The 26085-nt window shown below is 39.7% G+C and overlaps 1 protein-coding gene across 3 annotated transcripts in view; it reads left to right on the top strand.

Annotated features, from left to right (window-relative positions):
• Positions 1 to 365: 365 nt before the first annotated feature.
• mgll (monoglyceride lipase) overlaps positions 366 to 26085 on the top strand; it is a 48579-nt gene continuing 22859 nt past the window's right edge. Inside the window, exons 1-4 of one of the 3 annotated variants that reach the window (XM_059332791.1) lie at positions 366 to 494; positions 2470 to 2605; positions 18095 to 18201; positions 22726 to 22862. In XM_059332791.1, coding sequence (XP_059188774.1) covers positions 2478 to 2605; positions 18095 to 18201; positions 22726 to 22862 — 372 coding nt within the window. In that variant the 5' untranslated portion in view covers positions 366 to 494; positions 2470 to 2477. Of the gene's footprint in view, positions 495 to 1460; positions 1691 to 2288; positions 2606 to 18094; positions 18202 to 22725; positions 22863 to 26085 lie in introns of those variants that run through there. The other 2 variants (XM_059332789.1, XM_059332790.1) reach the window with 2 other exon arrangements.

The following is a 26085-nucleotide window of genomic DNA, read 5'->3' as shown; positions in this document are numbered from 1 at the left end:
TAGGTGGAAGCTTTACAATAAATAATCAGAGAAAGAGAGAGAGAGAGAGGCTGATCCACACATGGTACTTCCAATACATGAGTATTGGAAAGTGTGAACCATGTGGACACAACCATGAGTTTTTTCTTTACAGTAAATGAGGTTAAACAGAAAGAGAAGAGCTGTATCTCCGCCTCTGGGGAAGTGTGAGTGTGTGTGTGTGTGTGTGTGTGTGTGTGAGAGAGAGAGAGAGAGAGAGAGAGAGAGAGAGAGAGGCTGGCTGGCTGGCTGGTGTGTGTGTGTGTGTGTGTGTGTGTGTGTGTGTGTGTGTGTGCTTCTTTAGTTTCAACCCAAACGTCTCTGCCTGCATTCTTCTCGTGGCGGGTGGCGCGAGCAGAGCATCAGAGAGAGAGAGAGAGGGACGGAGAGAGGGGGGAGTGACAGACATACACACAGAAAGAGATTGGAGGAGTCCGAGAAGAAGCCGAAACTTGACTGCAGGCGCCCCTGAACAGGTTGGTTCCATCTCTGTCACAATCTTATTCTTGTAATATGTCTGCATAGGGACTTAACGGTGCGCCTGCGGTACTCAGTTTAAACCTTATTATGGACACTTCAGTGTATTAAATCTCCATTAACATAAAATCCTCGTTTAACTTGTAGTTTTACAGTGATAATCGCACGTGCGGCATCTTCTTTGGCTTCCTTAATTAATCTTTTTCATAAAAAAAACCCACAGACCTTAATATTGATGTTATTGCGCGTATTCCACTAGATATCAGCAGCCAAACCAAATGCATCGATTTTCCACCACCACAAGGCTATAATGTAAGCTTTATTATGACACTTGCGTTGAAGATGTTTTCCCTTCTGGACGCATGCAGTGCAATGATCACCCTGCCGTCCAGTTCTGCAGAGTCGTTCCCATGTGCATGAAGCTGGAATTGGGATGATTGCAGCAGAGATGAAAACAAAAGGGAGGTTTTGCGCGTACGTCATGAGAGCAGTTTCCAATAATGATCCAGTCACACTATAATTTGAGTGATAACGATTATTTTCTCCACTTCTCATTGGTATTCATGGGTTCTGTTATGATCCTGTCATGTGCAGCTCAGATGAGACACATTTCCCCGCACTGATGTGGCAAAGCAAGATGCATGAACCAAAATGCAGCCATATAGTTTACTCAGGTTTTAGTCACTTATTGCCACTTACTATAACCTATTTATAAGTGAAGTCAGGTTGTTAGGTCACCAAACCTGAAAGACGGCACGCGATCACCTCAGGAAATTGCTTCACACCAGGTCTATTTTTATTTTTATTTTTTTTTACCTCCGGTGGTTTGCTGGGCGGGTACACTCACTGTCCTCCTCATTGTAATGCTGCACATGCCATTAACATGATGTAGCCATATAACCAGTTGGACTTGATGTCAGGGCGAGACAGAGAGGGGGGGGGGGGAAGAGGAATTCATAAGATTATTTGTGTGTGCTACTAAATCAGCTCATTCTTTGTGTGCAGCGGACAGGTGTGCGCGTACTAGTGATGTTAAAGGGACCCCGCCAAATTCTGATATTTTTTTCCTCTTACCTGTCCTGTAGTGCAGTTTATATACAGTCAGATCTAAACGACAAAAAAAAAGTTCCTATACGTGAAACTGCTCGTAACAAGCCTCTGTGGACTATCTCGAGTAACCAGCTCATGGGTTCTGGTAAGATATATTCCTGTTGAGTTTTTTTTAATGCATTTTTGCCATTATACTTCCATTATATTTGAGAGGAGGCAGACATCTCCAACACCCCACACCAACACAATCTAGTAAATGGAAAAAATGTGTATTCTTGAGTTTAAGGTGGACTGTCCCTTTAAAACTATTGCGATAAAAATAGCTTATTAGCCTTTTATTGTTCACATGACAGCCTACAATCAGCTGTTACACTATATCTCAATGTATTATAAGTCATACAATGTTTATGTGTCATCATATATTTTATTTTATTCTTTAGATACATTTTTTTCTTTCCTCTCAGTAGTAATGTATTTGTTGTAACATTGTGGGAAAGTCTAGTAATTTGTGATTTTTCTTGTTAGCCTAATAGGCTATGACATGCACTTTTAAGTGTCAATAAAGCTAATTAGCATGAGAGAGAAAGAGAGAGAGAGCGAGAGAGAGAGACCTTGGTTGAAAGCAGAGCATATGGTTTAGTGACGTAACGCCGGTCGTTGCGGACGCTTTAACAACATTGCTCCTGTGTGTGTGTGTGTGTGTGTGAGAGTGAGTGTGAGTGAGTGTGTGTGTGTGCAGCTCAGGATTACATCCGCCATAGCCTTACCCACAAACCGTGTCCTCTCCGATGCACGCACCATAAATAAATAAACAATAAACAATGAACGCCGCGACCGCCGTCACCTGCCTGCTCGTCGCCGGCTTCAGCTGCTACCTCTACGGCAGCGATGTGTTGTTATCGCTGCTCCGTGTCTCTTTTGCAGAAACCTCCATGCCCGAGCCGGGAGCTGCTCCGCGGCGGAGCCCGCAGGGAGTCCCCTACACCGACCTGCAGCACATCGTCAACGCCGACGGACTGCACCTGTTCTGCCGCTACTGGGAGCCCGCTGGCCCTCCAAGGTCAGTAGAGAATTTAGCGCGAAAACTAACGGATTAAGTGTCTCTGTTTTGCAGTATTGTCCCTCTGCATGTGCGTACAGTAGGATATGAGTGTGGGAGATGGAGAGATGGAGTAGGCTACCAAGTGTTGGGCTCATTTTGTCTAATTGAATCCTGAGTTGCTGAGGATAAAAGCCTAATATGCACATGATTGCTTTCAGTACTAGAGTCACATGAGGACTTAAACTTTCTTGTGAGGTCGAGCGTGTGTTAATGTTTAGTGTGTGTGTGTGTGTGTGTGTGTGTGTGTGTGTGTGTGTGTAGCTCAGGACCCAGCTGTAATAAATTGGCACAGTTGGGTTTATAATCTCTAACTGTGCCTGGTCAGTGCTAGTGCACACAGAGACTATATAACCAACACCAACAGTTTTTTCGATTAAGGTTTCATATTCAAACAGTTCCCTATGAGCCTTATCAGCTCTGGTCTGGTTGTTTGACCGGTTTAATCAGTATTGCTCATCCTCCATAGACTGCCACGGTAACATCAACAAGACAAAATGTGTCTTTTTAAACATTTAATCTTCCTACTGGTTACATACTGAAGACAAACTGGCTAAAAAGCAGTTGTTGAGCTGTAATTCAGTAACTCAACAGTAATAAACGCACATTTGATACACAGCCATGTTCACAACAAGAACACATCGTCCTCACATCTTTATTACAAGTCATATTAAAGGCCTGGTCTGGTACATTATGTCAGTAATCAGTTACTCCTTAACTACATATATGCAACAAGAAAACATTACTAGGTCAAAATAAGACAACAAAGTGGTTAAAGTATGAAAACAGGGTATAGAATAACATTCATCTGTAATAAATTGGGGCAGTTTAGTCTCATTCAGTGACCCAAGCTCGTTAACAACAGATTTATGTTAATCTCCTCATATTGGCAACTACCAGATGCACCAGTGAGTCATACTGGGTGTGACCTAGAAACAAACCGTATTTTTTCAGCGGGCAGAACAAGTTAAACAATATAACATAACATAACGTCATTTAGAGAGGACACACGTCCAACAAGGCTAATGGTGCATTTACATGCTCATTAAATAGTCCCTTTTCCCAAGAAGACGATCTGGCTTCGGTGTGCTCAAGTCGTAATGTGGAAACAACATGGACGCAAAGAAAATGTGTTGTATTTTGTTGCGTTTTTGCGTAAAGAACACATTTATAGCTGTTTGCAGTATCAAGAGAGGAATGAAGTATGATTGAGAAACTAATTTTTCGGATTATTCTTAATCAACATGAATGCAGAACAAATTCCCAGTGTGACAGTGTTAACGGAAGTGAAAAATACTTTGTGTATCCTCCTTGTGTTTCAGATGTACTCTGAAATATGATGGGTTCTTCCCTGACCCATGCTTCCTCTTTCTCCCAAGTCTCATACAATTCTGCTGAAAAACAGTAAAGATAAGGACAGACTTACTTCATTGGTGGAAGTAAGAAATCAAAAAGCACATTTACTGGGAATGGTGATCTTCTCTTGACTTTACTATTGAGGAATAGTGATCAGCTTTTTGGGGTGTACAACACAATGGAGAAGGTTACAGATTTCAGTTAAAAACTAACTTAGTTGCACTTTGTGTTTGTTGCTCACTATTCACTAGATTCAAATGTAATAATTTACAGTACAGCACACATTCGACTGCATTTAAGGAACACTCAGAAACGGTTGGTTGTGGTTTTCCCCCCCTCACTCGATTTTGAAAACCCCCACTGTCCAAACATGAGGAAATGCTGGCTATCAAATGACAACATCTGTCTCCTCGTACCCATAGATCTTTGTGTTTGGAGGTTGCTCCTTGTAGTTGCGCTGAGCAACATTGTCAGCGTAATTAATATCATCATAGTTCATTTACAAAAGGCCTGAGATCCTGACTCATCGGGCATTCTGGTGTGTGAAAGAGTATAAATGCTGTCTCTTAGCCAAAAAGACACCTAACAATACAAGTAGATGATTAATGATTTATTAAAAAAAACACTCTGTGCTCGTGATATATAGTCTGCTGTTGGAGGCCCCTTTGCTATGAACTCTCGGGCCATGGCGGAGCATGAAACAGAACCCAGATGTCATTCTTTGAAGGGATAGTTCAGATTTTTTTGAAGTTGGGTTGTATGAGGTATTTATCCATCATCAGTGTATTACTTACAGTAGATGGCGGTCGGCATGCTACCAGTTTGGATAAATAAGCATAGAAGCTAAAATATGTACTGCTGTGGATTAGGGCAGTGTTAAAAGCACGTTATCAGTTGATTGTATGTATGTATATTTAGATTATTTTTAACACTTAACCTTGCTGATCTTTTATCTGTGCTCTCTTCAAAACTACCAGACTCCTTTGACAAAAACTGTAATTTTACCTTGCAGAACACATGAGTTGCTAGTCTTCTGCTGCCTCGATTGGTTAGTTTGTTTGTGTCATTGTGTTACCTCTGTGCTATTCCTTTAAGCTCACTTACAAACCACACAGTTGCATGCAGTGTGAGTGCACTGAGGAGATGTAACAGGAAGGCCTACAAAACATCTGGAGTCAAGACATTACTGATCTCTCCCACTCACACACATGAGGCTCACACATTTCAGTAGAGCAGTGACTCATTAACTGACACTGTGTATGTGGCTCTGCTGCATAGATTGCCCAATAAACTGACACTCATGGTTTGCAATAGTATGTGGGTAGGCATGTGTGTTTATTCTGCAGTCATCCATGATTATTGATGCATTTGCACATACAAATGCTCTTATATGAGTGTATGTGAGCAGCAAACCTTGGGATGCTGTTTTTGTGGGTGCTCAGGCATTATTAAAAAACATTTGACCTTATAATTAAACACAATACCTCTGAGGACAGACCTTATTGTCGTATAACAGAAGCCATTTCCCAAACTTGAGCCCACACGCCTCCAAGAACAGAAATTCACTACTCGCCATATATTTCAAGCCTGTCAACAAAGAGTCTTGGAATTGAATAACCAACTCTGAAAGTGTTTCCTACTCGTCCTGCCAAAAACAATCAATAAACTAAAAAACAAATTTGATTGGCATACCGTAACAGCTTTTTTTCTTCTTCTGCACTGCAAATCATGTTTTTTTGGAAGTAAAAGCTGAATCACTGCAGGCTTAAAATAGCTGCAGATCCCTCTGTGTTGTAACCGTTTTAGAGCCAAGGCTTTGGATGGCTTATATAAGACTGACTGGAGGCCAGCCAATGACCATGCAAGCACTCATGGTACAGAGGCATGCAAGCCTCCATGAAATGCTGTGCATCGTGATGCGTATATCTGTCGACCAATGTGTGCTTTTTTACAGCTGATATAAGTAGATATATATTGTGTTCGCCAAGTTTGTTATGAGGATTCTGAAATTCCATTAAAAACTGTAGACAAACAACTTTAGAAGCTGCACTTAGACTTTCACAGGAAATTAAAATTCTTCACTGAAGCCCAGACTAATTATTTTTGAGCTGAGCTAGCAGCTCCTTGTGTAAAGTTGGTTTACTGCAGGTTTTACAAGCTGACAAAACAGAAGCTATTCAGTTAAATCGCACCCTCACCATTACCCGAACTGATTTATTGTTCTTAATATGCTATTGCCTATGTTTGTCCGAGTATAATAGTTGATAGTTCAGAGTGAAACAGCTTCTCCTTAACACGCTGCCATTTAAAACCCTCTTAATGCAAAATCCTAGTTTCACACAGGATGTCATCAGAGAGTAAAACTGCTGAGCAAGTGCCACTGAAGGAGAGACTCCAGCCTGTTGTCTATCGTGCAGCCTACACTTAACCGTGAAAGAAATACTGTAATACACACCTCCTGCTTTAATTCAAACTGCCCCTGCACTCTGATGTGTCACAATAAAAGAGTTCTCTGTGGTCGGGATGGATGCAGCCTCCAGACTCACAGCAACCCACTCACTGCAGCAGTCAGATTAGTAATTTAACACAATGTGACACAGCATGTCAGAACCCAATTTGTGAAATCTCTCTGGATGCAGTTCAGCCATAAGCTTATAGCATTATGAGTATTTAAGTTAAAAAGTGGTTATGGCAATTGGCATGAATGGGGAAAAAGGAATTAGAAGTGCTTGGTATACACTGTTGATGTTTTTCAATTACAAGTTTCATATAGAAGCCTCAAAAACTGCCATACTTTATGCAAAGCAGCAGTAAAATTTATCTCTTTGACTTTTTTTGATAAGAATAGTTTGATATCAGCCACAGTAGCAGCTGCTGCAGTGATAAGCTTTGACGATCAAAGTAATCTCCAGACAAGAGATTTGCCATTCGACAGTTCATTCAGACGAAAGCCAAGCTTCTCAAACACATTATGAAATAATCTAGAGTGATACAAATTTAGTGAGAGAGTATGTCTGAGCCTTAACTTTGCTTGTTAACTTTTAAGTGAACTAGGACACAGTTGCAAGATTGTCAGACAATGATTAATTAATGGTTAATGGGGGTTGGCTATTGGTCAGACCAAAAATATCTAAATTAGTTTTCTAATATCCTACTTGATTATTGGATACCCTGAAACAAATCAATACAAGACAGCAGCTAACAATAATTTCAATAAAATTGTGATGTGATGTGCTGCAATCGTGGTGACGGGCAGCACTTTGATAATACCAGGCCTACATTTATTGGCTTAATCAGCTGAACCAACCAGAGGCCAGAGAGTTTTATCGCATGGGGTGTTTGTTTAGCAAAAGAGCGGAAATTAAGCAGACCGTTTGATATTAAATCTCATGCTGAATGGAGTGGGAAAGACCCATGCAACGTGTGTTCTTTGTGTAAAGAGGCACGGAGGTCGAGACGCCATGGAGAGGTTTGATGACTTCGGCTGACTGTTGAAAGATGTGGACAGATTATAGCAGTAATCCCAGCATCGGCCAGCCATCCTGGTATCTTTGAGATTTAATAGTAGAACTATATGATGAATTTGGTAAATCAATAAATCTGTCCCCAACATGCAATTGTCGCCACTTTGCAAATATGTCTTTGTGATTAACATATAAAAGATATAACAGATGGATGAATGACAAACCATTGTAGTAACAAATTAAAAACACATCACACTTTGTTCTTTAGCAAATATAAGTTGATAAGCGTTATGACATCAACAAAGGCCTCAGCATAACCTTCCTGATACTTAGTTTGTTGTTCCACTCACTTTCTGTACAGTTCAGGTCTCAAATGCGTCTCTTTTCCATCTCCTTTCCTTTAGATTGTTGCTTCAATTAGATAATTATTTGTAGAGTTGGAATCTTTCTGTAGTGTTTGTTTGACTGTACCTCTTTACTGTCACATACAGTATCTGTACTATGCAATGTCATTGATGGCAAGGAAACCACTTATTTAAAAAACTCTTCTGATAAAGGTTTTTTCCTTGTCCTGCATGCTGCCAACATGCTGTGTATTCAGTTGAATAGTCAGAAATATACAACCATGAACCCATAAATCTTTCCTTGAAATGTTTGTTTTTGGGGTGAGAATGAGATGGGCTGAAAGGTTATAAGCTCCTGAAAAGCCCTTTCACTAGAAGTAGGTGAAAGTTTGAGGGGAGGGGTGTTAAGAATGATTGACAGATCTTCCAATAGACATCCAACTGGGGCTTTGGCCTCTCATGGAGACCAAACATACCAGCCACACATGCCCTGCACACGTAACATTCATCTTTACATATGACTGACACTCACAAACACACACAGTTTGTGTAAGTGGGTCAGCCTGTTGTCAGTGTTTTCATTGATGGTGTTTCCTTCCCTGTTTGTGTTTCTGGTGTCATTTGATTTTCCTGCTGCTTCCTGCCACTGTTATACTTGTCAGTGGAGGACAATTTACAAAGATAAAAGCTCTATAATGGCTCTCTTCGAGTTTGCGCTTGGGGGGAAATTTTGGCTGAGTAATGCAGTGTATAAAATATTAGGGCCACTTGTATCCCCATAAAATTCACTGAGGAGGTGATTCCAAGTGCCAACCGGGATCATTTACTGTAAATTAATTTAGAAAGGAAACAGAATAAAGTCAGTGTTTATTCTGCTGCTACTTGTATTCACAATGACTTAATAATTTCATTAAAGGTGTTAAAGCGAATTAGAATTACTGCATCAGCAGCATTACAAGTAACAGCTTTAAAGGGATAGTTTGAATTTAATGAAGTGAGGTTATACGTATTATTTATCAGTGTATTACCTGCAGTAGATGGCATTTAGCGCACCACAAGTTTGGAGAAGCAGGCTCAAGTACTGGCACGTAAGTGTGATATTTTCTTTATTCACCATTATTGCAAGTAACTTTATCAAACCAATGCATTATTAATGTGCTTGTGGCACAAAGTCCTGGCAGTGCTGGAGTTAAAAGGTTACTTCGGATTTACCAAAGTCACACACTATCTAATGTATCTAATTATTAGTATTTCCATGAATTCGATTGGTTTCTGCTGATGCATTAAATATTGCATAATAAATGCAGTTTGATGATCCCCATGAGAAAAGCGGAATGCTGTCACAGTGAGTAGTGATAAGATACATCAAAGAAAAAGAGTTAAGAAATCCGGCTTGTAACAGGAGGGTCACCGGTTCGATTCCTGGACTGACAAGGACTGTAGTGTCCTTGAGCAAGGCACCTAACCCCCCACCCAGCTTCCCGGGCACCCAGAAATGTGCTGCCCACTCCTCCTAAACATGGTCATCTATCTATCTATCTATCTATCTATCTATCTATCTATCTATCTATCTATCTATCTATCTATCTATCTATCTATCTATCTATCTATCTATCTATCTATCTATCTATCTATCTATCTATCTATCTATCTATCTATCTATCTATCTGTCTGTCTGTCTGTCTGTCTGTCTGTCTGTCTGTCTGTCTGTCTATCTGTCTATCTCCGCATGCAGATAGTTTGTCGATTTATCAGCGGAATAAAGTGTGCATTCTTTTGATGACATGTAAGTTCAAGTTACACAGGGTTTTCTCTCATTTTTTTGCATTATAAACTAGCTTCACACAAATGTCCTCAAGGAGATGAAGGAGAGGGAGACTTTAATAGATTAGGCTCTTACTCTGACATTTAGTTTCCTGTTAAACTTTCCATAACAAGCAGATGATTGCATGTTGTGATTGCTGGAAATAGACAGAGACTGTTGACTCTTTATGTCGTTTTCTTTTTAGCAATTGTGCCACCACTAATGAAATGTCCCTGAGCTCCACCACACTGAGAGAAGAAAGAAGAAAGTTAGGCTGATGAAATGAGTCAGAGCTGAAGATTTTTTCAAATTTTTTTCAATATTGTATGTCTCCGTCTTTGGTTTACTTTTCCATATCACTGGTGGAAACTTCCCTGCTGTCTGTCTGTCTGTCTGTCTGTCTGTCTGCCTCCATGTCTTTCCATCACACAGCAACGTTCTCTGACTGTCTCTCGCTCTGTTTTTTGCTGTTTTTTCCTGGTACAGCAAACAAACGCACAGAGGCACACACTTTCTTTCCTGTACCGGTTTGTCACTCTTCATCCCTCTCTCAGACTCTCATTTTACACCTGTCACATTGTTCTTTTCTGTCATGTCCATTTTTCTTTTTCCTCCAAGTGTATCAAATGTCACTGTCACCTGGGATTTCAGTTACAATTACTACTCGCATGGCTACTTGGTGAACCACCTGTCAGCTTCTAAAATGTTGCAATTTTAAATGCTGGTGTGACATTGCATATAATTAAATATAATAACTTTCAAGTAGAGTCACTGCACATTCTCACATTTTAATCTGAATCCCAGGAAGACTGGCTATGTGGTTTCTTTATTTTAGTTTTATAGTATTTGAAGTTTGGCTTGTCCTGTTTCCTGTGTCCAACATATATCTTCTCGTTCTATCTTTGGTCCTCTCTTCTTTCTCTTTTCCTTTAATCTTTGCCTTTACATGTCTATACACACCCCTGTAACTAACTGTACATTCACTGAGTCTGCACTTAACAGCACTGATGTGGTCACCCACCTACACACACGCTGTACATCACATCCTTCTGGGAGCTTTTCAAAGAAAGCTCAGTAATTTGTGGTTCTTTTTCCTACACTCACACTGTGATACACACGGGATAAGAGGAAAGGGACACACACACACACACACACACACACAGCCCCATTAAGTTCTGAGCAGTCTAAGACTATTAATCGTATTAACATGCCAGTGTTCGGTCGTTCTGTCTCGTCCTCTGGCTCCTGCCCAGTCTGGACACACGGATGCCAAAACCTTCAGCGTTAATTTGACACCACAGTATGTTTATATAAGAGCACATCAGCAAAAGCCAATTAAACACATTCGGAAGGTGTTTAACAATTTCCTCAGAGACATGTTACAATCAATTTTTTTTAAAGTCTTTAAAGTTATGCTGCCTGATATAATCTCTTCCTGCCAAATCAGCAGAGTCAGGAAGCTATAAACCTTTTTCCCAGCAGACAATTTTACTTTTTTATAGTAGCAAAATTATGTTAAAATGGCATGTGAGAATGTCTTTGTTAAAAAAGTCCTATCTTTTTGCCAGTCCTGATGCTGCATTCACCTTCTGTTGTGCTGCATTGTAATTAAAAGTAAGCAAAATAAAATAACTGACGTAAAGAATGTAGCATATTCATGTAAATGGATTGCAAGGGTTATTTGTGGTAGCTAACTAGCCTCGACAAATAGCAGACATGTCCCGTACTTTACTGTAATTTATTCCTTCAGTGAAAAGTTACTGTTTACCATCAAAGTTGTTGAACTGGAGTAAACAGAGCTACACAAAAGGGGGACTTTTTATAGTAACCCATATAGTAAAATATAGATTTAAATGTCTTTGTTTATTATAAAGCATGTCAAGGTGCTTTATAAATACTATCAAAGCATCAAAAAGTGGGGCGCCCTAATAAATAAAACTATTATGTAGGGCAGGTAGAATGGACTTGTGGAAAGTACATTTCTGACCTCCTTGCCCAATTGTGCCAATGAAAAAAACATTATCATTGAACCCTGAGTTTGTATCCAAATTGTGCCTTTAAAGGAGCTTTCAGGACTTTGATTGACTCACAACTATACTATATATACAGTCATGGAAAAAATATATTAGACCACCCTTGTTTCTCCTTGCTTTCTTGTTAATTTAATGCCTGGTACAACTAAAGGCACATTTGTTTGGACAAATATAATGATGACAAAAATTGCTCATAAAAGTTTGATTTAAGAGCTCATATCTAGCCATTTTCCATGGTTTTCGTGATAAAAACCAACATCATTATCAAGAATACCATGGAAAATGGCTAGATATAAGCTCTTAAATTACACTCTTATATATTTCTCCAAACAAATGTACCTTTAGTTGTACCAGGAATTAAAATTAACAAGAAATTGAAGAAAACAATGATCTAATAATTTTTTACATGACTGTAGGCAGAAAAGTGCTGTTGACTTTTTTGGGATGGGGGCTTAAGGAGACAGGCAATAAAACTGAGCATTCCAGACAGAAAACCAGAATGTTTCTTCTTTTTGAAAAATAAATTTACATTTTTAGGTCTTTTTAAAATATATGAATTATTTGTGGAAAATACCAGAAAAGTCACAGAATTAATTTCAAGGCGACCATAAAATCCCTGCAAGGATTCTGTCTCTGCTCTTTCTAAATGTGAGCCTCAGTTTGCATCAGCCACATGCCAAAAATACTGAAGATTTTTGCTTTTGGTGTAAATTCACAGTCGAATGTGCAGAATGTGGCATCCGAGCACAGTTGGAGGGTTCCTACATAATCTTGGGGTAGCCAGTCAGCATTGCGTTAAGGGGATTAGGGTCTTGGCTTTGTTTTGGGCCTGTGGTTGTTTGGAGTAGCTCTGAGTAGAGCCAGAGGGAGGACTGAACTCTTTCTCGCTCTCTCTAAGTGTTTTAATAAGGCTGGTTATAAGCCATGTTGTTCCAGCAACTGAAACTGGTGTGGGAGACAAGTGGGTCTCCAGTTCCCATGAGAGACGAGAGAGAAGAACAGAGAGAGGGTGAAGAGAAATAAGAAAGAAAGAAAGGAAGAAAACCCTCTTATTACAGTACTTCAGATACACACAAAAGAATCAACACTAATACAATAATGTCTCTTTTATAACCAGAAAATAATCATGCAGGTGATAATGCACAGTAAGTCCTAAAGTTTAGTGTTAATGCGCATCTTTATCTACTTTTAAGGCAAAGACGGCTACTATTAAACATTATTGAGTGAGCAGAATATATCTAGTGCTGGAACTACTCTTTAATTAATCAATTACTTGATCAACAGAAGATAAATCATCTGAATAGCTGCAGTCCTAAATATAAAACATGTCTGTACAATATATACAGGCAAAGATACTTTGATGGTGTTAGTTGGGATATTTGTCCATCTTTGACGTTTCTCTCTGTTCTGTCCCCATTTAATCATGATTGGTCAATGTTATTTCGCCGTCAAATGGAAGTTAGCATTATCCACAGAATACCAGGGGCCACATTCACAAAATATCAAGTCTGAAAGGGCTGTTAAAGGGATAGTTCAGGTTTTTTGAAGGGGAGTTGTTGAGGTTGAGGTTCTTATCCATATTTCTTTAAACTTGCTATACTGTGTAGAATGTAAATAAAACAGAATGCATCAAGTTCTGAATGTAGAGTATATATTTACCAAAAACAAAAGTTCATCAGTTTGAACATAAGGTTCAAGTGTACTTTATAAAATGTCATCGGTTGTCCTTGCTGCCCATTAGCCTTTTCTGACAGGGAACTGAAGCCCTTATCTATGTTCTCTTTAAAGCCACCAGACTCCATTGATAAAAACAGTAATTAAAGTAACAAAAAATCAGTGTAAGTAAATAGATAAAAGCTTCAGCTCCCTCCGTGAACACTTAAACAGGGCTGAAACTGCTTAAACTGACATCAACACTACATATGTAATATTTTCACCGCTTTACCTTTGCTCCTGCCTGCTTAGAGTGCAGTCAAATGCTTGTTTGTAATTTGCATTTAATTTGGTTGAGCAATGATTTAAAGTACTGCAGGTATTCCGTATATAAAATAAATTACCATTCTACGACAGAACCTTACTTTTAACTATTTGTTGGAACATTTTGAAGGTATTTCACTGATTCTAAGGTTCCATGTTGATAAGTCATTATTTGGCTTTTTTGTAGCAAAGACCTATGACAGCCCAGAATGTAGTACATCTGTCGACAAAGGTGAAGGAAGGGTTCAGGCTGATGTCTAAGTAAAAGAGAACAATGGCAAAAATGTCACAGCCCATTGAAATAACACTTGTTCCAAGCAAATACCTCTTTGAGCAATGCCAGACCACTTTTGGCAAAGTGGAAACAGTGGGCTGGCTCTAGCACGGCTGAGCCGACATACTGATGATGCCTGAATTTTGTCACTCGTCTACAGATGCCTGGATCTGAATGAATGGAGACATCTGTTAAGATTAGATTGCTGGGTAATTAAATCCTTCAAAAAAAATGTAGACTTTACATCTCCCACTGTTAGCTGTCAACAGCTGATTGCCTTTATTTGATTATTTTATTTCCTCTTTCTGGCAACTCAGGCTTACTTTTAACTGAAACTGACAGGAGGAAGCAGAGATGGAGAAAAAAACTGAGAGCAAAGAAGAGAGGTTATCAAAGAGAAATTTAGAGAATGATTGAGGGAGAGTATCTTAGAGAACGGAGCAAATTCAAAATGTCACATTACAACTGTGGAGTCTGCAGTGTGTTGTTCACTGTACAGTCGCCTTTACAATGAACCCAGATTAGCCCCATTAATCCCCCACTGCCCCTCTGCATGTGTGTTACAGAACATTGTGGCTATACAAAGAAACTCATTCACACACACACACACACACACACACACACACACACACATAAATACATGTACATGCACACTCGTTCTCAGCCAACAAGTGCAGAGGAAGTCTTAGCCCGAGGCGATGGCTTTTCTAAAAAGGAGGGAAAGAGGAGCGGGTGGAATCAGAGCGATTTGCTAATGAAGCCTGATGAACAGCTACTCTTATTCTCCTCTTCTACCCGCCTCACACTCTCACTCACTTTCCCTCCTGTTTCACTTCATTCCCTCTTTCTCTGTCGCTGAATACATTTGGGCTAATTGTCTGCCCTGATTGAAGCTCTCACAGGCTTCTCAGCACTGCTGCTGCTTGGAGGAAGAACACTGCAGCGTTTCAGTGCAGCTTTATATGCGCTGATAGAAGAAGTAAAACCCTTAAAATCCTGGTCTCACAGCCAGCGCATTAAAGCAAAAAGTCTCTCTCGACATTCAGTACAAATATTTTCTTTGTAAAAACAAAGTGGAGAAATGGTGTCCTGAGCAGAGAATAAAGTTGCACTCTTTACGTGTGTGTTGTAATAACAGCTTCTCTGTTCTTTGTTTTGATAGGCAGGCTGCAATGTGAGTGTCCCTTGCTTTGAAACTGTTGGCACTCCCTGTGTTCGTGTCCCAATGGCTAGCTAATTTCTGCTACTCTGCACGCTACACTACTGCTGATATCAACTTGCATTCTGCAACAAAACCACCCTGCCACCAAGGGGCGGGACAGCGTGGAATCCAAGTTGCCCCAATGAGTGTAAGCTAACCCCTAATAGCAGTGTTAGCTCTGTCAGCAGTGTTGCCTAGGTAACACTTTTAGCACTTGTAGCACTGCCAACAGCATCCCAATCCATGGTGGCGGTTGCTGCATCAAATCACCCAAGTGAGCGTGGCGCTATAACCCCCATTATAGTGCTATCTTGACCCACAGTGGTGGTTGTTGCGCTATCAGCCAATTCACTTAAATGAGCTAGTAGCTAACCCATTAACTCTGTTAGCACGGCTGCCGTTGATAGCTGTGTTAGCACCACTAACAACACATAACAGATCGGAGGCGGCGATTTCACGCATGTGTGATTCATTTGCAGAAAGAGAAAAGTTGCTAGATTTGTCGCTAATCGCTTTTTTGAAAAAGAGCCGCTAGAGGGGTCTGAAGAATCGCTAAATATAGCGACAAAGTCACTTAGTTGGCAACACAGCTTGCCGTGTCAGTCTGTTGGCACATTCAAACTCCATTGGTTAGCCGCTACAAGTACCTGTATGGGAACAGAGGCCAAGGGGAACTAAATAGTGGGCGTAGCCAAAACACTCAGCCGCTTTCCAAAAAGTACTCAGAAAGTACTCAGTGGAAACACCTATAGCTGCAGTGCTGTGTTATCAGCCTGTTCACTCAGGTGAGCGAGTAGCTAATCTCCATTAGTAGGGTTAGCACTGTCAAAAATGTTGCCGTTGTTAGCATTGCTGATAATGCCATCTTGACCAATGCTGGTGTTGTGGAGTTATCAACCATGACACTCCATTGAACTAGTAGCTAACCCATTAACTCTGTTAGCATTACTGCTGTTGTTAGCACTATTAGCATCACTAATGACACTTTCCTGACCCATGCTGGTGATACAGAACTATCAGCCAGGTCACCCCACTGAATCTGAGTTAACCTATTTTTAACACACTTAGCTCTGTCAGCACTGCTGCTGCACTGTTAAAAACATTAACACAGCTAGCATTGCTAGCCACCGCCATTGTGGCTCAGTCACTTCCATGTTTGCTTGTGGCGTCAGAGGTGAATGTAGTGTGCAGCAAATCCCGGCCCAGACTGAGTTTATTTCTGAAAATCATGAACAGCACATTTAAAAAACAAACTTTACATGGTGTTATCTTAACTTCTCTTCACTCTGTCAGTCTCACTCTGCCCTGACGGAAGTTGATTTAATACGTGAAATTAACAGGGGATTATCCTGTTTGCTTTTACATAATTAGGCTATTATGTGAAAAGAGCTTTTGACATACAGTATTGGACATAGCTTTACCTTTGAGGCATGTTTGACAAATCGCTAATTGCATTGTGCGTAATAAGTCCACTGAGGTACCTAAAAGGAAACATAGACAATGACCTAATTGTTCTGCTAGTCCTCAGGGTGCTTAGGACTAATGGAAAATTTGATATGCACACATTTATGCTCTAAGTATGTTAATCATGGACTGTATCATTTATTTTGATGCATATAACAATGCTATGAAAGCAGTGAGATTTTATATAGTCTATGAGTGAGACTCAAGGACAACAGTAAAGTTGTAAGACAACAGCTAAAAGACAAGTTTGGTATGGCTGTGGGAAGCTGCAGATTTTTATGATAATCCTCGGTAGTTTAATCACTGTAAGTGGCCCCTTTTACATAGTTGTGACGCTGCACAGGCAACAGTCATTGCTGAAGGAATTATGTTTTTGAGTTGTCTGTCTGTCTGTATGCACATCCTATTCCAATGAGCACTATTTCTCAGCAGTGCCTGGAGATAATTTCTTTAAAAGTTCAATATGACCTCAGTAACTAATTAATTATGACCCAACTTCACACAAATGTGTAATAGGATACACTTCTGAATTTTTAATTCAGGAACAGACTAGTGACACTAATCTTTGGTGCTCACCTTGAAACTGGTGATTATAAACATCTACTGTGCTTAATTTATAGCTTCTTTGCAGCAAATTTATATATATATATGTATATTTTTATACAATCTATGATATATATTCTTTGCAGCAAATTCATATATATATATATATTTATATTTATATATTTACACTAATTATTCTCATCTCTTTAACCAACAATACACTCCAGAAACCTCTTTGAAAGCCATTAATTTTGTTTGTTTGCCTTGGAGGTATGTGTTAATTGAATTTTAATTGAAACATTTGCAAAAATACAAAAATATAGTCTCATTGAGTAGAGTTGGAAAAAACTAAATAATTGGGCTGCTAAAAATACTCCACATAAAAAAAACACAACCCCTCAAAATTGCCTTTCATACCGTGTCATTTATGTAAGAAATTAAATACCACTGCATAAATTCCCTAATCATCAAAATGGTTCTGCTTAAAACCAGAAGGAAAACTTCAAGATATTTGATGTGAAGTGGTAAATTCCATGCAGCCTTATTCAGTGAATATATTATAAATCACTTTTTTAGAAAATCACTTGGAGGGAAAACTGAAGAAAGATTTGCATAAAGGCTCCATCTTGCTGAATGTTTTAATGGATGCTGTCAGACAACCATAGTTTCCATACAAAGAAAGCAGGAATGTCACCGCTGTTTTCTGTGTAATAATGGGTCACATTGTGTTTTACTGGATCCCCTCAGTGTTTGTTTTGAGTCAGGAAGGAAGGGGTGTGTTGAGGCAGATAGACAGACAGATGGATGATAGCTGCCATCTTTGTAAATAGTCTCATCTTTTTTCTCTCTAATCTTTGTCTCTAACACACACACACAGCAATGATGTACAGAGATATATGCGTATTATCAAGATTTCCCTCAACCGGAACACTTAATGCAGAAAATGTAAAATGCAAAATTCTTTATCTCTGTTTCTTCTCCTCCTCTCAGGGCTCTGGTGTTTATCGTCCACGGGGCCGGGGAGCATTCTGGGCCATATGATGAGATCGCACAGAGACTGAAGGAACTGTCCCTGCTAGTATTTGCACATGACCATGGTGAGTCATAAACGCACACATTTTAATGACAATAGCACGCTTACACCTACACACATGGGAGCCCTTGTGTTCCTCAGTAGTTCAAACACAGAACACCTTGTGCACAGGTTCAAAGAAAGCCCAGCATCCCCTTCTCTGCCTGATTACGGTCCTTGTTAATTGTTGAGTGAAAGAGTGGAAATGAATTAGACTTGGCGGTACATTGCTCTTTTGTTCTGCTGCAACACCTCTTTGTCACTGTGCAGGTGGTGTGCTTTTAATGTACTTGCAAGAAAAACTTCACAAGTGTTGGTTTAAGGGGTGAATACAACTTCTGGCACTGTTCAGGTTTCAGTGAAACTGTTGTGTACCTGGAGAACTGGTTCTGAGCACCTTGGCAAAGTGACTTGGCAAACACAACATCCGGATGATCAAATCTGATAAACAGGGGAGAAAAAATGGATTCAAGGAGGCTTCCAGCTCTTGGCGTTGCTGTGCTTTTGGATGTGGATGAGGAAAAAACCCCATAAAAGTCTAGTCTGTTTATCGGCATAGTAAACACAGTGTACTCATCAGAAAGATTCACCTAGCTGCTCATGCAACAACTTGCATGTGCTCACCAATTAGTATTTGAATAATGGGGACCTAGAACTACTTCGTTTATTGTAAATTCCACTAATACCAACTAGAGCTGGGGGAAAAAATTGATACAGCATAGTATCGAGATATTTTGCATGGCAATATTATATCCATTCATGGCCACCAAGTATAAATATTTATCATCAGCAGGCCTGCAGTTTTTTTTTCTTTTTCTTCCTGAGGCTGTAGCGGGCTCAGTTTTAGGAATATGCTGGAGATACTGGAATCCATGAAACTAGAAGATTTAAGGAATCTATAGGCACCATGTGTGTCAGGATATCGTGTGAGGAAGTTGTCGAAATAATGCTTTTTTATGTTTCATTAAAAAAAATTCAGAGCAGTGAAGCTTAAAGTTGTCGTCCATACATGTTTGATATCAGTTAAGTTCAGTGAGAATGAATAGACTGATCATTTTCTCTTATTTGACAAAACAATTCTTGATTTAATTTAATTTTATGGAAACAAAATGCTGTTAAACAGTTAAATCGCAATATATTGTAGCGCAATACTCACCATATAACAAAATGCTTAAAATCTCAATAATATCGTATCTTGGGGCCTCTGGTGATTCCCACCTCTAATACCAACCTTTCCTTCTATTCCCGCTGTTTCTGTTCAAAACAAGTAGGATGTTTTAGAGCACTAGAGCTGATCTCTGGCTTGATTTGATTGGCTGCCGGGGCCAAGTGTGACATTTACCACAGTGTGACTTTCCATGTTGTGCTGGAATGTTCAGAAAGTTTTTAACTTTTATGCAATGCTGTTGCTGTTGCTGGTGATGGGTTTTAGCGACACATCTTGGTCTTGAGTTGTGTTTTTTTATGTTGAGCTTAATACTTTTTTCAGTTTCTCAAGGCACACTTCTTCAGTTGACATAATTAACCAAATAAAACTTGTGTTACCACCTGGCTCAGCTCAGTTCAGAGGCTGCCCTGTGGTGGTACTGATCTTAGGTACAGCAGGAATGTGCGAGCTCATGTGACTGTGCAGCAGAGCCTCGCTGCAAAAACAGCAGCATGTGTGTGTTCAATAAACTCATCTAAAGACAAACAGGAGAGAGAGAAAACGAGCGTGATGAAGACATAAGGTCCCAGCTGTAAAGGTAGAAATATTTACAGAGGTAGACGTCTCAATACAGACCTGGAAGAGATAATAGAAAAAACGAGAAAGATGACTGAGGCTGCTCACACAGGAGCAGTTTGTTCAGTGACTCGCAGTGAAATGTCACACTGTTAAATGGAAAATGCTGAACTGGAACAAGTCCCTGGAGACACTCGTTTTCCATCTATCTATCTCTCTCACTCTCTCTCTCTCACACACACACACACACACACTGCCGCAGGCAACCCCTGGTAGAGTTCAGCAGTTGAGATATTTCACTTATTCTTCCTCTGTCGCACTTTCCTCTGTCTCTCATGTGTTTCTTTCTAATTATAGGACTTTTATGTCTTTTTCATTCACAGCCTGCACAGACTGGAGCTTTGTTCCATCTGTCACACACTGCAGCTATTTACCATGCAGAGAACACCCTCCAAATACGGCTTGCTGGCTGGTTAACTATCTAAATATCTTAAATTTAACAAACACAGGAGGTTTTGACTTTTGTAGAATGTGGAAGCACAAAAGCAAATTACACCTCACTGACATCAAGCGGTGGGGACATTTTCATAATGGATTGTTTGTGAGAGGCACAGATAACAGCAGACCGGAGCAGCCTAATGATGTTTGCTGATGCTCAAATCCTGTTCTTCTCATTACATTATAGAAAAATAATGGAATTTTGACAGTTAATTAGTTCAACACTTGAAAACTTTCTGAATTCATCAGTCCATGCAAAGATTGTTTTTCTTACAATTCGATTAGAGCTCTCCAAGAGGCCATTATTGAGAAAAAATAATAGTTATTGTTTTTTGTTTGATGGAATTTATTTCAGACATTAAAGAAACATCATTACTGTTCAGTGTCAGTCAATTGAAGACTATTTTTTTAAAAAGAATAAAAAATTACACTATTTGCATTATATATTGTGTAAAAAAAAGTTTTCATAATGGCACATATCAGACAGCATATACACCGATACCAAAAGACCTTAGATACGCCAATATTGGCCGATAATATCAGTCAACCGATATATCTGTCGGGCTCTAATCACAAGTTGCAGCTCAAATTCTGTTAAACTATATGATTATTCTTCCCCTCGTGACATGTTGGCTCCCATGATGGTCTCTAGTACAAATCAATTGTGCACTTTTTTCTGATGTGTCAGCACATTTGTATGTAATTACCATGCAGAATTAACCTGCGACAGATAAGATGAGTCAACTGGGCTTGCTTTACCAACTCCAATAAAATCATAAAAAACATCCATATCAGGACTGTTTCATATCGCAGCAGTGTATCTGCAGTGTGTGTATGTCTGTGAGTGTCAGTTAGCTGAAGCGTGCTCATGTGTAAATATCTGCGTGTATTTTGAGAGTAAAAAAGTGTCTTCAGTGGAGTGTGAGGTCATTGATCTAAAGTGGGAGGAGATATAATGTGCATCGATCTGAGGTTTGCAGTGCTCCATCATTCGCGGGCTGCAGTGATTGGACATTGATTTCCAGGCTGCATTGATCACTTCGGTATCGGCGAGGAGAAAAACATACAGCGTGAAGACATCCTGGCATACGTGCTGCACATACACAGCATTTATAAATACACACACACACACTTTAGATTACAGAGCGAGAGCGAGAGAGGTGTGAGCTGCACATGTTGTGAATGTTTAGGAGCTCAGCGGTGTTATTGGTTCAATGGTCACCATGGCAACCCGCCTCACCTCTCAACCACTGCTGCAGAAAGCTCGAGGAGAACACACACAATTTATGTTCGCCTCGCATACACACACATACATATTCATATTTTCCCTCTTTTCCATCTGTCAGTCAAATCTCCCTCTCCTGTCTGTCTCTCGCCCTTTCACCCCTTTTTCTCCGCTCCTGCGTTCCCTCCATTTTCCTTTAACTTCACATCCTCACTCTCCTTCTTCCTCCTGTTCTCTTTCCTGTCCTCCCTCCCCCTCTTTCCTGTCCCCTTTTTCTTCCTCTCACCCTAATTCAGGAATGCATGTTTTATTTGATCATCTGTTGCTCATTGCCTAACCCATTAATCTGGGATTATTTATTTCCTAGATTCATATTTTGGTCTGGAAATAATAAAAAAATGTCCAACTATGTTTCTTAAAGTCTAAGATCTCTTGTTCTGTCAGTCAAGTTCAGTTAAAACAATATTAAATAGAGACAAGCAGGGAATCTCCATGTTTGAGAGACTGAAACTGCATTATTTTTGCAATTTTTGCATGGAAGATTACTTAAACAATTAATGAATTATCAAAAAAGTAGCCAGGAGGAAAATCGTTCTCTGTCTGGTCGAAATACAATTGCTTAAGGAGAGACATATTTACATAATTTACGCTTCTATTCATAATCTGGATCACTGAACACTACATTTTCAAATTATAACAGTCAAAACCACATTGTTGCCATTACAAATGGTTCATAAGAATTCAGTGTCTCGCTTTCTTTGTCACCTGCTCCCTCTCTCCCTCAACCTTCTTATTTCTTGTTCACACCCTTTTTCTTTCTGCTATTTATCCCTCTTTTGATCCTCACTGCTGTCTTTCATCTTTCACCCACCTCTCTGAAGGGTATAAAATGATTGTGAATGAGCGTCTGCAGATTAATTTTGATGATTTTGTCACATTCAGAAATCACTTCAGATGGGAGAGAAAGCTAAATATTGGAAATAATGACTATTACAAGCCAAGAACTTTGTTATTTTGGAAGGATTAAAAAATGTCTGAAACATCATAAAACATCTTGTAGTAATACCTGTTTCTTTACACCCGTCTTGTTCTTCCCTCCACAGTTGGCCATGGTCAGAGTGAAGGAGAGAGGATGAACATCAAAGACTTCCAGATTTACATCAGAGACTCCCTGCAGCACATTGACCTGATGAAGTCGACCCACCCAGACCTGCCCATCTTCATCCTGGGTCACTCCATGGTAGGACGCTTCCCATGCAGTATTTTGCTTTAGATTGTGGGTTAATCTCTGGGTTGTGTTTTATTTTAATTGCATTATTGTATTTCTAAATCTGTCCTTTACTAAAGAATTCTTTATTAACTGCAAATACCCCTATTCAACCAATGTGAACATAGTTCTAGTGCTGGTGCTGGTGCTGGTTCACAGTTGGTTCAACTTGCGAACCATCTCCGAACCTGTTTTTCCCCTTTTCGACCAAAGCAGTTCCAGGGCCGGTTCGGAGCCGGTTTCTAGTGCTGGTTCGCAGTTGGAGCAACTTGCAAGCCAGCTCTGAACCTGTTTGCTTTTCCACAGGCTCTAGTGCCAGGTCATTATGTCACCATTGCAAGTATAATAACAATAATGGCGGACTACATCGTCTCTTTAGAAATGTTGCTCCTGGCATTGTAAGATGAGTTGGTCTTGTTGGTCATGATAATCCTGCCCCCAGCCCCTAACGTAAGTGGTTCGGGGTTCAAGATCAGCAAAGAGTTGGTGCCGCCCTGGAACCAGTTTTCCTTGCCGAGAGATGTTTTTTTGGCTGTTGATAAGCGAGGAACTGGTTCAAGATTTTGCACTGGCTCCGGACCAGCCCTAGAACTGCCTTGGTCGAAAAGGCGATTTGTTTTTCCACAGGCTTGAGAGCCACGTCATTTATCAATGTATACATCTCCGCTCTCAGCAAGTATAATAACAACAACAACATCTCTTTACAAATCTTACACCACGACTGATAAAACACATTTTTTCTGCTCATCTTGAATGCTATGGACGAGGATTGTGTTTTTATTAACACTGAACATAAGATGTTAATGTTAGCCTTTGTTGTAAGCTAAGCTTGCCTGCTAACGTAAGCCCATATCAATCACATTACAGTTAAACAAATAAAATGAAATGAATGACCAGCAAAGAGTTGGTGCTGCTCTGGAACCAGTTTTACTGGCAGAGAGCTGGTTCTTTGGCTGCCGAAAAGCAAAGAACTGGTTCAAGATTAGCCTCCATCTTTGAACCCGCCCTGGAACTGCCTTGGTCGAAAATAGGTAACAGTATCATTTAAAAGCACCATTTTAATCTTTTTATCTTGTTCTTACCAGAGATGTGCTCTCAAGGGTCTTTGAAAGGACTCATTTAGCATAAAAAAGCATTAAAAAATGACCAATCAGCTAAAGAAATCTTGATCAACTAAGACCAAAATGATTGATTCGTCAACCGATCGTCTAAGACTCGGCAGTCCTATGTATTTCAAATAGCTGATAGTGAAACTCTCTCTGTTATTGAGGGTTGTTTCTGTTTTGTTTGGTGTGAAATTACATAATATTGTTTGAGTGCTTGTGATGCAGTGTGCTTGACACACACACTCAGAGAGACAGCTGCATGAAATTGAAGGGCAAGCCCTGCTCAAGCACAGGAAAGAAAAATAGTGAGATCAGTGTTGAGAGGTTTTCATCGACAACGTGACATTCAAATAAAAGAAATGGCACACGCTCTTCTTTCAGTATGAAGTGGTTTTATATCCCAAAATAGTCAGCCATGAAAAACCAGAGCGAATGGTGTTCTGCATGAAATTTGACAGTAGATCAACAATAGAATCAGGGGAAGCACTTTCAAGAATGAGTTGTTTAATGCAATAAAATACCATGACACCCTGCTTTTAATTATATGTTACTTGGTTTAGTTATATGTTACTTGGGTTTGAGCATCAAATACTTTATTTCTTTATGATGACTAAATTCCACCAGCAGAAAAACAGCTCAGGGATGGTTTGCTAAGTCAGCTCTTCTCAGCAAACATACCTTTTACACAGTGACACATTTTGTGCAGCAGCAGAGCAGTCACAGGTTCAGTGACATGCTGAAGGGCATTGTGGGTGTTTTTGTTGACGGTAAGCTCACTTTCCCCAGCCAGTCCAGGAGTCTAGGTAATGTTTTATGTAACGTGGGTTCTTTGTCGGTGACTGTGTTCACCTTTATCCTCAATTTCAGGCTTCCATTGAAAGTATTTAAATAACAAAGCAGTGGGTGTCCTAATATCTGTTAGGTTTCAAAGTTTTCTTCTGTGAGAATAATACCAGATTTTTTTCATTAGTTATGATTCCATTTGTTATTATTGTTATTTAAACAAATCCAGCTGTTTTTTCCTGTTTCTTGTGTTGTCTTGTATACTAAGTCAAGCTTCTGCCCATGTACTGTCATAGTTAGATTTATGTAGCATGCTGCATATTATTTTGTACAGTGAACATGTTTTAACACAGCATGCAAAATAGTTGCGAAAGGTTCCGACAACCTTCTGACTTTTTTTCTTTCGGAGGCTGTAGTGGGTTCAGTTTTAAGCTATAACTTTAAAAACAGACATGGCCATTTTCAAAGGGGCCCCTTGACCCCTGACCTCAAAATATCTGAATGAAAATGTGTTCACTCGGTTCTCACCAGTCTCCCATTTACAGACATGCCTACGTTACGCTAATCCCATGCAATTTTGTGCAAAAACCACACAGTTATTCTCATTCAAGCACAATTATGTTATTCTCAATTATTGTATTTGAATATCTCTGCATCCTGGGGTGCCTACAATGAATTGAAATTGCATACATTTGGTATGACTTGAAAGCTGATACTCGTATGGATTCAATGAACCCGATTTTATTAAAGTGTGGTAATGTTAGGGCTCCCTAGACACACAGTGCTGAGCCACATCCCACCGTAATCTTCAGGTTCCCATCTTTCAGATGAGGTACTACTTCTATCTACTGTGGACCTTGTATCTCCCCCTAAATACCCCCAATTCTCTTTAAAAGGGGGCAGAATGGTAAGGAGCTAATACATTTATTTATTACCTATTTTCTTGAGCTTCCTATCAACTTAGTTTAATTAAGCAACATAAAACTGTGTTACTGTGTTCAATTCAGACTGCATCAGAAAGTCTTTGGAAAGAAATGTGGCTTCAGGAAATCTCCAGACTCTGGGTCGAAGCAGAATTCTCAATGAGAAAATTACATAATTTGGACACAAAAAGCACCAAGGCCGGCCAGGGAACTATTTTTAACTGGTCAGTTTATTCAGTTTTTCACAGCACTGCATTCAACATCACAGCCTCTCACTGTTCCCAGTGACCCACTAACTCTGCAGCTAACACTACACAAACGGTATTGATGAGTTACATAATATATTATTACTGTCAGTGTTTGTAGGTCCAGTCAGTTTGTGCT

This window comes from Centropristis striata, chromosome 5 (genome assembly GCF_030273125.1).
Source record: "Centropristis striata isolate RG_2023a ecotype Rhode Island chromosome 5, C.striata_1.0, whole genome shotgun sequence".
NCBI lineage: Eukaryota > Metazoa > Chordata > Actinopteri > Perciformes > Serranidae > Centropristis > Centropristis striata.
This window is presented reverse-complemented; position numbering and strand designations above follow the sequence as displayed.